General features: G+C 46.5%; 1 protein-coding gene across 1 annotated transcript in view; it reads right to left on the bottom strand.

The window, feature by feature from the left end:
• The window catches only part of lrp5 (low density lipoprotein receptor-related protein 5), a 57,958-nt gene that overhangs the window by 24,945 nt on the left and 20,307 nt on the right, over positions 1 to 12,706 (bottom strand). Inside the window, exons 6-8 of the mRNA XM_036534793.1 lie at positions 10,487 to 10,618; positions 6,464 to 6,860; positions 5,388 to 5,559 (exon numbers count right to left, since the gene is read on the bottom strand). Of these exons, the coding sequence (XP_036390686.1) occupies positions 5,388 to 5,559; positions 6,464 to 6,860; positions 10,487 to 10,618 (701 nt within the window). The remainder of the gene's footprint in view (positions 1 to 5,387; positions 5,560 to 6,463; positions 6,861 to 10,486; positions 10,619 to 12,706) is intronic.

The raw sequence follows: 12,706 nt of genomic DNA, 5'->3' as shown, positions 1-12,706 counted from the left end.
CTTCACGCCGGGACAAAGCTATCACAGTTCTACGTTCTGTGAGAGGTAGGCATGGGGGGAGGGGGGAGGGGGCGTCCTGTGGTTGTCATTAGCATTGCCACTGTTTTAGTGGGGCTCCCGATGGAAAATCCCCTGCAAATCGAGTTTCACGGCTCAGGCCGGCCACAATGTTGCCAAGCTGCCTGAACGCCGCTTCAGAATGGCTTTAGAGGGTAGGATATTGATCCTTTTCTAAGGCCTGATTTTACCAGCGTCAATCACAAAACAATTCCTTTGCCTTTTCAGTCAGTGTTTTTTTTTCCCCAATGTCATGGCATAATGTGACAGTGCCACTACACTACACAGTTTACCAGAGAAAACCCTCACTGGAGACATCTCTATAGCTGGCACATATAAGTCATTTTGGTGCACCTGACTGATACCAGCCTTTTCCAGTCTGATGACCGTAAAAAATAATGATAAACAAAAATCAAGACTTTCTTGAGAGCCTCCACTGAGGGCATTAATTAAGATGCCAGTGAAAATACTGAAGACTTAATACTTGCATTTACTCAAAATGATCTGCCGCTAAAAAGCACATTTTGTACGCATTTATTCAAGGTCTCACTTTGATTCCATTGAAAAGCATTTCTCTGGACTTCAAACGCATGGCAAAGAAAGGTTTCTTACTGGGCATGGAAGAAATATTTTGAACTAAAGATGGATCTCTCCCCCTCTCCCTTTTTGAAAGGGAGAAGAACAGAGCGCTGATTCAACAGAAGAAAGATGTCAAGGACTAAACATCCCCTTCACAGGCAGCAGATGGCTGTGTACAGGGAGCCTGACAGAGATTCCCCCCTTCTACAACTTTAAAAAAGGAACATCTTGTCTTGTGTTTCGTGTTCTGTCACTTGCAGCCTTACACATTCACAATTATGCAGATCCACTGAACACATATGGCGGGCAATCAAGGGAAACAAAACGATCCGGCGCAGCGGAGACCACAGCTCTGGATAACAAAGGGGGATTTTCTGCATTACAAACGACACATCAGTCAAATGAGTTATCTTAAGCATCTCAACGCTGAGGGAAAAAAAGGAAGGGGGGGGGGGGGGCAGCGGAGGGAGGCGGGGGGGTGTGCCGGTAACATCAGAGGGTCTGAGGGGGGAAAACAGAAGGAATTGGATTCCTCAAAAAAGGGAGAAAAAAAAACAGGGGCGAGAAAGACTGAAATAAAAGCTCACAATTCCCATACTGTTTAAGAAAAACCTTCCAATCCGAGCGCCAATAATTTAGCCTTCTTTCAGAAGTAAGGAACCAAAGATGAAAGAGGATGGTTCCTGGAAGAGGTTCAAAACTCAGCTTTCAGCAGCACATGTATAGAGAGGAGGCTGCAGGCCCACAATCACCATTTCAAAACTCCACTTTTTCTCTGAAAAAAAGGAAAATTTGGTAGCTTACCACAAAAGCAAAGTTCTGGCTGGCACACATAAACACACACAAACAGAGAGAGAGAGAGCTCTAAAGCAAAGTAATGTGTGAAGCTAACCAGCTCTCAGAGGAGTGAAACTATGCCCTGTAACATACATTAAGGAGAAAGGGAATACAGACCATTCCCAAAGTAACATTTTCCTACAAAGGAAAAAAACCTTTTCAAGAAAGCTCCTGTCACCAAGACAGAAAAAACCAAGAGAAAAAAGAAAGAAAAGGGGGAGAGGAAAGAGACTGGGAGGAGGGATACAAAGCCTCCAGACTTCTATTTATAACCATTCAGGCAGTGAACGGGCGCATTCCAAATGCCAGAAGGCACTTTCAAAACCTTTCATTCAAGACCCAATGTTGGTTTCATCTCAAAAAACGTCCCCAAAAAGGTAAACAGTAACATGTAAATGCCTCCTTCTTTGCAGGGAAATGGTCCTGAATCATTAATGGGCATGAAGAAAAAAAAGGTAAAGGAAAACGCTAAACAAAAAACTTCATTATGTAAAATCTTTAATGAGAAATTACTACTGGCTTTAAAACGGCAGGATTTCGGCCCATTAGCACTTCAAGCGGTTTTTCCTTTCAGAATAAAGTGGCCCTGTGGAATGAAGGCTCCGTCCCATTAGCTAACTCTGAAGGACCCTTGTGAATGGAGGTGAACAGAAAACACTGCTCAGCTGCTGGGAGTCCCTGGAGCCAGTGCTGCCACTGAAGTGTGCATCTGGTGAGGGGGCCCCAGCGTGGCCCTGCCTGGCCCCCATTGTGCCCTCATTGTGGAGCGGAGAGCGCGGGTCACCCTCCAAGCACACTCACTGAGGGCTCCCCCTCTCCACCACCTCATTGGTCAGCCACACCACGAAAGGCGGTGCACCCCCTACCCCACCACCTCCCCTTTTCTGCCACTCCCACCCCCATCTCTCCTCTGCCTGTTGCTTAGACAAAAGTGTCTCTCCCTCTGAGGTTCTAGGTCCAGGACACACTGCTCTTCCACAACTACAAGCTCTCCCACACAGTTTTTACCCTGATCGAAAAACTGAGGAAAATCTCTCTTTCTCTGTACGTACTGTACATATTACACCATATCCTAAGTAAATCTTTGCAACTTTGCAGTCAGGGCTGCATTTCAAAGTGGACAAGAAAGCTTTGGTAAATAAATCCATACTAACAATATGGATTCTGCTTAAAAAGAAACCTGGCAAGCAATGGTTCATTTAAAGCATTTTAACCACACTTACACACAGCCTCCTTTAAATGCCTTAAAATAGACAAAAAAGGGTTTTGAACCAAAATTCATTTGCCCTCCAAAAAACAAGCATGGGACAAATGGATTAGGACTCTGACAACCCAAAGTGACAAAGACCTCTTTCTACATCTTTGTTTGACCCCCCAGATCATTTCCTGTGGGGCTACGGGAGGATGTTGTCACCCTTTCAGAAACACTTTGCCCTGAGACGCAGAAAACTGCTTCAGACAGGGGAGAAAATACATATTTCCCTGCCTGCAGCTGCAAGAGAGGCAGCCAAGAATGCCACCAGAGTCCCTGAACGCAGAGGAGAGAGGGAAAGAGAGACAGAGAGAGCGAGGGAGAAAGAGAGAGGGGAGAAGGGAGGGGAGCCTCATATAGGGAAAACTGCACGTGGACGCGACTGGCCCCTGATTGAGTATAATATCTCTGCAGGGGGATCCCTAATCCCTTTCAGCCTTGTCTCATTCAGCCAGCCTCGCATGCCGGCCCCATTAATGAAAATCAACACTTTTCACTGGGCTTCTTTCTCCCCATTTTTTTCTTCAAACTGCCACCCTCTAACCTATGGGTAGTGAGAGCTGCACTTACAGGTAGCGTAACGAACCGCATGCCCTTGGCATGTTTTAAAAACGGAACACCTTCCCCTTGCTGTGCCCCCTGGCCCTTTGGAGCCAGGGTGGTTAATGTTTTTAGAGGCCACGAACAATGCTCCTGCGGGGTGCCAGACGAGGTGGGGGGAAGGCCCTGCGGGCCACTGTCATGCAAAGGGCTTGACGGGCCCTGCCAAATGGCTCTCTCAACGCTGCAGCCCACCGGCGTGACTGGGCCCTTTGTGCTTCAGCTGAACAGGCAGATGGGAAGGGCCCGGGCGCGGGGAGAGGAACCGCTGCTTGCCCTACGGGAGTCCTCGTCCGCTCTGCGCGAAACATGCACGTCCAATCCGCATGCCATTACAGAGGAGTTCAGCGACCCCGCCCACCACAGGCGCACGTCTCCCCTGCCAAGGGCCCCACACTTACACGTTAACTTGTACCTTTGTCCATGAGGGGTGTTTTAGGTTGAGTGTGAGATCAACTAATCATGCAATCGCTTCTCCAAAATGTTAACATGTGCATATGCTTATTATTTTCATTTCAGTGGGTCTGGGATTCAAATATTTATATTGTGTATTTCTTGGTTGAAGAAGAAGGGCCTTTTTTATCTATTCTCTCATAAGCCAAACACACAAATAAAAAGTCCATACTTGATCAGGCTGCATCAACAGCCAATAAAAAACAAAAACATAAACATGCAAAACTGCTCATGGGAAGATAAATACTGGTTTTTCAAATATTTGGACAGGATTCAAGGAGCCAGAGACAACTGCACTGCAGTTAGATGGATAGCCTTGGTAATGAAGGATGAGAGCCTTCAAGGAAAGCAGAGATGAAATGCACAAAAGCACAAAATGGCTCCCCAGACAGCTTCAGGTTCAGTTGGTGACACGTGTGAAAAAGAACGGTCCAGAATGTAGTCTTAAACCAAGGTGGGTGGGGAGCACTCACAGAGAAGAGGGGCACGGGGTGAGCAGCAGAGGCGACTGCAGGACAGTTCTCTGGGCCTTGCTGCTCACTTACACTCACGCGATTACTGCCCTGAGCACGTGACCTGCTGAAATATTGTCTGTCTATGTTCTCCGACACCCTACAGCTTGTTCCTACAGGGAGCCTACGTGAACACCATGGAGACACAGGATCCTGCTCAAGTTCACCACTGCAGTCCAGCACTGTCCAGGGACAGAGGATGGTCAACTGAGCTTCAAAAGGGTGTATAGCTATGGCCCAGAAGATTTAATGATGGTGAAAAAATTCTTTTCCCTAAAAAAAAATCAACACCAAAAAGTCATCTGACTGGGAACAGAACTTGAGGCTACAAGATCAAGTAGACAATCAGATAAGATAGATTCTGTACCCGGAGAGTAGACAAGAAAGCAAGCCCTGGTTTGAGGGAAAGGATTTACAGGAACTAGACTTTGAGCAAAGTAGGCAGAAAAACGAAACTGATATTTTCCAAGGATTTCAGAGGCAGAGAGCTGCAGCACTGTGGAATCCAAACAATCCAAAAACTGCAGAACAGATAGGGAATCTGGTGTCACTTGACCAGGTATTGCATAACTGGTTTGACATTCTGCCGGATTTCTGACCAGTGGTCAGATAACCCCGAGGTCCACACCTATTCCTTATCAAAGAATGCAGCTCTGAGGCATTCCTGAGCATCAACTGGTCCTTTGGAAAGACAAACATACCGCAATAGAGAAACAAACAATCTAAGCAGCTCTCAACTTTGCTTGCTTTTCTGGTCAGGGATGGAGTGGGTGTTATATATGAAGCAGACACTGAAACTGCCACCTGGAAGTCAAAACAGGTGAGTAGCACAGGAACAGACTATATAAACAGTTTTGGGAGGGGGGGAGGATAATGGGGGGCGGGGGGCGAGACGGGTGCAAACACAGTGGCGATTTTAAGCCCTCAGTTACAGGAATAAACAGTACCAAAGTTCTAGTGAACTTCCAGCAGGTGTTTTCTGGACAGGGAGCTGTGACTCCATCCCCTGCACTGGGTGGTGCCTTGAGCTGAGGTCATTGCCTCCCACCCCCCACCACAAGGAATGAGAATTATGCCAACCTGTATTCTTTAACTACCTCAATTTTGTCAGTCTTGGCATCACCCCAGTACAGCTTGCCAGCTGCGTAGTCAATGGCCAGGCCATTGGGCCAGCCCAGAGAGGAGTTGAGCAGGATGATGCGGTCAGTGCCATCCAGGTTGGCCCGCTCGATCTTGGGTTTCTCTCCCCAGTCAGTCCAATACATGTACCTGTGACAGAAGAGAGAAACCACAGATGAAAAAGGCATTCTGCCAAGGCCATAGATCAGCACAGAAAACAGCAGTCTGATAGGAGGACAGAGACTTGCAGAAGATGCTGACGCAATTGTAGAATCTAAAAAAAAGCCCTACTTGTGTGGTCTGAGCTTTGATCCAGGAAACCATGTTGCACTATTAAAAAGCCTTTCTACCCCGCTATGAATTTTATAAACACACTGTAATCAGGTAGCAAGCCCTCTACGTTGTGTGCTGACAAAGAATTTATGTCCAGAGATAGACCATTACAGCTAAACCATTACAGTTAAATGCAACTCACCAATTATGGTCACAGCTAAACAGTATGTCAAAGACACAAATCTGTGCACTAAAATAAAGAATGACTAGACCCTAGAAGAATCATGAAGAGTCAGAATGTTCACTCATAACAACATGAACTGTAAAAGTGATATACCATGAAAAAAGGGAAATGATTATAAAACACATATGCCATAGCTGAGAGGAACATTTTACTGAAGATTGCTACCATCCAGGGGTCTACATTTCTATTGGTTTATTATTTGAGTAATCTACAGTTTCCAGGAGTCAACATTTGAATCGAACACCACCCAGCAAGCATCGCATTAGATTCCAGATCCTCCTGTGAAAACAATGACCCACCACAAAGAGAAGAGCACTCAATCGCACTTTTAGACAGGAAAATAAACAAAATCTCAATGAACTCTCTGCTATTTCGGTCAGCATTCCCCTTCATGAATGCTGGTGATTAACTCCTTGATTGATCTGCATTTTTGTTAATAAGCATCTGAATATGAAGCTGAGTAATTTGTTGACAGTTTGATAGAACTTTCCAGTGATCTGTTTCTAGTTTTTGTCCCTGCTGTCTTCTTTAGCTTACCCGCTGACTGGGTCTAGGACAATGGCCCGGGGCTCCTCCAGGTTCTCTGACACCAGGATGCGGCGGGATGTCCCGTTGAGACGCGTGACCTCAATGCGGTCGGTGCCAGTGTCAGTCCAGTACAGGTTGCGGGCAACCCAGTCCACAGCAATGCCGTCTGGGTGATTGATCTCTGTGGTGACCAGGGTCTGGGCGTCGCTGCCATCAATACGGGCGCGCCTGATGGCCTTTACCTCATCATCGGTCCAGTACACATAGCCATCCACTGGGTCATAGTCAATGGCAATGGCATGTCGGATGTCATCCACTTGCAGCACAATGTCGGTGAAGTCGGGCAGGTCCAGAGAGATCCGACGCAGGTCTGTTCGACGGGCGAGAAGCAAGACCTCCTCCGCACCTGAGTCAAGTAAGAGGCCAATCACACAGATTTCAGTGAACAATGACAGTTATGCACAAATAACCACAATATTCACCTCAGTTCATTTATTTAATTTTATTGGCTTTAGGTACCATTCATCTGCATTTACTTCTGTAAATGCACAAACACTTACAACTCCACATTTATGTTCACAATCCTTACACGCTGATCTGTGCATACTGTGCAACTGTTGGCTGGGCAAAGAATGTAAATAACTAAAATGCACACAAATCTCAGATAGCCAAGTCATGTTAGATTTTCCATTTCTACTGTAGTTTTGTCAAATTGCTTTTTTGTGGAGCACAAAATGACTAAAAAGCGTAAAGTGTAAAAAGTTTGCCATTGTAAGGGCAAAGCCCAAGACAATAAACAGACTGGCTTGCCAGCATTCCTCATTTCAAATCTCCACTTTTTCGTCTTTATCAACTGTCCAATCAACAGTGCTGTCTTCGGGCACATTCTTAAACTGATTCATGTCAGACAGCCCTGTTTAAATAGTAGCAGCTAGTCAAAATTTCGACGTTCTGCCGTTTCTCACTGGAGTTGTACGCCACAGAGGCAATTACATTCAGCTTTTCCTTATTTTCATCTCTCGTTTTAGCAGTTCACGCTTCAGAGCTGAAAGGGCCAGCTGCAATTCTGCGGCCAAAATGAAGCCCAATCAGGAGTGACAGGGGAGAAACGGGTGTTCTCTTCGCCTGGGAGAGGGGCGCTTCTTTTGTTTTTAATCTGTTCCCCTGGCCCGCTTTACATCTGACAAGTGACAAGACGTCTCTAAAACCACAACAAATGCCTTCAATTTACCCAGCCAAGCTAAACAAATGAGGAGAGCGGACGCTCGCCCATTTTAATCCGCACCCCAACCCCCCCCACACCCCACCCCACTACCCCCAAACAAGAATATTCCTTTCCCATTGGCCTATCTACTAATCAGAGAGCGATACAATGGGGCATTGTTTTACATTCTGTTTAGTTGTCGACACTGTTGGAAGCCAGCTTAATCCCATAGTCACTCTGAATATATCCATTTTCTATCAGGCCTGCCTGCCCGCTGCACTTACATGCAGCAAACATCTCTATGCTGTGCTTGCGGTGGTGGAATGAGGGTCAGAAGAATACAGCTCATTGTCTCAAGCCCTGGGAATACAACGGCTTTAATTCTAAGAGTCATAAATTCGAATAGAAGACTTCTGCAGTGCCATTCTGGTCGGGGACAGTGCTTTTAAAAATGAATGCGTGGTCTTTAACAGGAGGGACACGCGCAGACAATGGCTTGCTCTGTGCTTCAGGAGAGTACGGGGCTGGGAAACCAGGAGGAGAAGACCGAGAGCTGAGGAGTAACCTCAATTTCAGATTGGGACTTAATGTTTAACTCATTGTCTGCCCTGCCAGGGACTAGCCACATAAAAACAGCAGGCACTTAATAAACACACGTTGGGGCGGTGTTTACACAATCAACAAAGGACGCCATTGAGAAATCCCATTGCGGGACATTTTGTTTTTGTTCAAATAAATTTCATTACTACCTTTATATACAAATGACGACTGCAAGGGTCTGACCCCATAAATCTTGCAGCAGTCAACCGTTCTGGAGAGAGAAAATGGTCCCTCAAGAGTAAGACCAGAGCAGAGGGAATGTAAACAATTGCAGGGCAAGTCAAACAAGCGGGCCTCACCTTTCAGGACGGGCCAGGGCCATCTCCACTAAACACACAAACTGAGCCAGCCCTGATTAGGTTCGGCTTCCTGGATAATTGGTCAGCCCCGGAGCAGGGTTCTGGGGTGGGGGGTGGGAAGGGGTCATGGTGCAGGGCCCTGACCTTCACCGCGTAAAACAAACATCCCAGCCTGAGATGCCCCACGATGGAGGGGAGAGAGAGAAAGGAGAGAGAGAGGGGAGAAGGAGGCCCTGCAGAATGCACCATTGTTTTCACAAGTGCTTTTGGGGCACTCCTGGGCTCCTGGGACCTCGGAAAGTGCGAGCACACTGGAGCTTGGCGCGCACTGTTCCATTGCCTCACCCCCCGCCACCCCCCGAGAAACCCCGTTCCCAGTGCAATCTCCATCTGCCATAAACGTTGAGGTCCAGTGAGCCCTGAGCTTCACTCCCCAGCTTTAAATGGGGCCGATTTATATCCCCACTCCCATGTCATGCCCAGGCCTCCTCTGTAACAGACCACGTCGTTGTATTAATCTTACTCAAATCTTCAGTGACCCGTATGGGAAAAGTTAGGTGAGCGCCTTGCCAACGTTTACGGCACGAGCAGGGAGGGATATTTGCGGACTGACATTGCTCATGAGCCTGGAGACAATGGGCTGATTGTGTGTCAGGCTGGACAGAGCCAGAGTGAGGTTAAATGTGCAGGGAAGGTTTTTAAAACTCGAAGGCTTCATCTGCCGTAGCGAGAAACCTGATAACCCCGGCTGTGGATCTGCACCCTCCCACATCACCAAAACATGGGCTAAGCAGCTCGGGAGCTCTCTCTTTCACCCCCCCTCTCGAAGTCCCAACGGCCACGGTGAAAAAAGTTCACGACGTGCCAGGCTTCCTCCGGTAATTGGATTTAGCAGATAAAACAGATAAAACAACAAAACCAAACCAACAACTGTAAATAAAAGAGGAGCACAGAACAGGCCACTGCTTCCAGAAAGGGGGTGGGGGGTGGGGGGGGGGTCACTGGTGGGGTTTGGGGTGCATGGCTGTTGGTATGTTGGGATGATCGAAATTAGCAGCAAACAGCAGAGTAAATGATGCATTCAGGAGCGCTCTGCACTCAACAGCCATCTGTCATAGATTAAGCCTGTCATAGCCTTCTGGTTATGACTACACTCGAAAGTTTTGTGGGATCGCAAGATGCCAGCGCTATGCTCCCCACAAACATCTCAATTTAAACAGCAATGAATGAAAGTAAAAAAAAAAAAAAAAAAAAGATGAAAATACAATTATACGCTTCATTAATGCGGACGTCACAATGCAGTTAGTGTACAAGACATCAGAATTCCACACCCCCCCATCTATTTTAAGAATTGGGGCAATGATATTTTGGAGATATAGTTATAGCTTTTGTCCTTGTTTTAATTAATGTCACATGTAACATCTTCCCTCATCTGAATTAATTTTTAAGGCAGCCAGAAATGAAAAAAACCCAGGGAATGCCTTCAATTTCCCCTAATTATTGTCCTGATTATTACTGAAACCAAGACTGGACAAAACAAACCATGGGCTGCTTAACTAAACCTTTAATACAGGTTCTTGAAATCATTTTCCAATTATGGATTGGACTATGCGTGTTGAAAATAGTGGGGGGGTGTAGTCCAAAGATAAACTAGACAGTGTCAGTTGAATCTAACTGGGTACTGTCCAATTGGAGACCAGACCATGTATGTGGAATACAGAAGAGCACTCCCCAATGAGGGATCACAGCATGCATGTAGAATATTGCAGAGAATAAATGCACAACATTGGGGACCACACCACATATGTTGAAAACAGGCGAGTGCTATTGAAATTGTCCAATTGTCCAATGAGTGACCAGTCCATAGATGAAAACGCCCAAGGAGCTGCAGTGGGTTCAGACAGCATGCCATGGCAGAATTCTCCTTACCAGGTCGGCAGTTCTTCCCGTCCTCCTGGAGGCGGACACCAGTGGGACAGGCACAGCTGTAGAAAGGTTCCACAGGAGACAGCAGACACAGGTGGGAGCAGCCGCCATTGCCCTCGTTGCAGGGGGTCTGAACTGAGGGAAAAAGGACATGACACGGCATTACACCTCTGCACCACCCTCCTTCACCTGCACATAAACACCAGCCCTAGATCACATTCAAAACCCATTATGGAAAACATTCCACATTCAAAATACAGGGGTTTCACCACAAACATTTAGACTTGCTCTTGGAAGGTCAGAATAAGTAAAAGCAACTACATTTACAGCAGAAAGGGGCAAAATCCCTCTTAATACCACTCCCAAACACTGACCCTGCTTTGGCTTAAAAGAGAACTGATGCCCCGCAAATGTTTTACCGTTCTCCGACCAAAATATTCCTGAAAAACAACAGCAGACATATTTTATAAATAAATGTCAGCAGCGGGCCCAGTTTCATGCCTCCTGATGCACTGATTTACAGTGCGACACACGTTTAGAATCAGGCCGGCGCATCTTGCTCTTCACCGGCGCCCTGCTTCTACTTTGTAATTCACCTTCCACAGTGACAGATTTAAGACAAGTGGTGGAAAAAGGAGGAGGGGGGAAAAAAAAGAAAAAGCTCAGCTGCAGAGTGAAAACTCCTTCCCAAGACGTGGAAGGTATGCAAGGAGATGCCAGCAGGTATGATCATTTCCTCATGTGGCGTATTCTTTGCTCCTGCCGGCCCGCCCTCTGCCAACCAAAGTAGGGCGCTCTGCTCCCCGGGCCCCACAGGTGTCAGAGAGCAGTGGCAGAGTGGACTCAGGGGAGCGCCACCTCTCACCTCTCACCTCCCCAGTGCTCTCTGGAATCTGCTTTCCCCAGAGTGGCACAGCACAAAAACCATATCCTTCAGTTAATAATCCACTGCTGCTGTACCCAATTCGTGCAATAATGTTGGTGAGAGGCAAGATTGTTGCCAGTTTGACAGGGCACCTGGGGATGTCCTCTGGAGAATGACGAATGTTCTATCTTACATTTATTATGTAACGATATTTATATCTAATATATATCTGTATGCAATCAGTGCTTGAAAGTAATCTTGAGCTTTCCGGAGACAGTCAATGGCATATTCAAAAACAGACCGCAGCAGTGGACACAAGCACCAAGTTATTCTTATAATTTATAAATGTCTTTTAGGTCCTACCAAATACTAATCCTGGGATTTGTTTTCTCTTCCCACCCTTGATGGCAATTAAAAAATATCTACACACAACACAAACACTGGTGGGCCAAAGCAGGGGTTGTTTTCAGTTTTTTTTAATGCATCTGGGTACCAAAGTAGAGTTGAAATCAAAAAATGATTAGAGGGAGACAGTGGAGAGCAAAACATCAGAAGATATTGGGACAGACCTCATCAGTTTCTTCTCAGAAAGTTAGATGAAAACTGTTTGCTGCGTGGCACAAAATGTCTCAAACCGGCCAACAAAGCTCATTACAAATTTTGAAGGTGACTGTATTAAGGCCAGAAACAGGTCACGATGACCCCTTAAACATTCCTAATTTTGTGTAGATATATGACACATGGGAGTGAGACTTAAGCTGATATTCCTCTTTGTGACCCCAACACACAAAAACGTACACACACACACAAACTCCCCTCCCCTCCAGCACTATTGCCCTGTGCCACTTAGCCATGGTGACACATGAAGGCAAAGCTGACATTTACACTTTAGCCAAAACGGACAGCCTGTCACTGCTACACCAGCAACGACAGAGGGGTTCTGGTCTGTCCGCCTGCCTCTGCAGAGGAGCCTTATTTATTTGTCTAGGAGAGTGGGCCAGATGCTTGGGTCAGTAGCGACCTTTCCCTGAAAAACAAAACAAGACATGCAGCTCGGATGCATTCCTACGTTTTCTGCAAGGCTAAAGTGGACATTTGTTCTGCAGGCCAGCGTATTTGTGGGGAGCGGGGAAAAAATGGGCGTGAGAAAAAAAAAAAAAAGAGAGGTTTTGAATTTATAAACAGAGACAGTCTGGGATTACAGAGAGTCTCGATTTTGGTCTTGAATTAGAGAACATAAGAGGGGTGGAGGTGAGAGAGGGCTGAGGGGATTCTGAAAGTCAAATGTGTCAAATAGCCCATGTATTGCCTGCCGAGCTGCCAGGTCACGCCTTATCTGGAATTCCAGAGATAACACT

The sequence above is a fragment of the Megalops cyprinoides genome, chromosome 8 (genome assembly GCF_013368585.1).
Source record: "Megalops cyprinoides isolate fMegCyp1 chromosome 8, fMegCyp1.pri, whole genome shotgun sequence".
NCBI classification, from domain to species: Eukaryota; Metazoa; Chordata; class Actinopteri; order Elopiformes; family Megalopidae; genus Megalops; species Megalops cyprinoides.
This window is presented reverse-complemented; position numbering and strand designations above follow the sequence as displayed.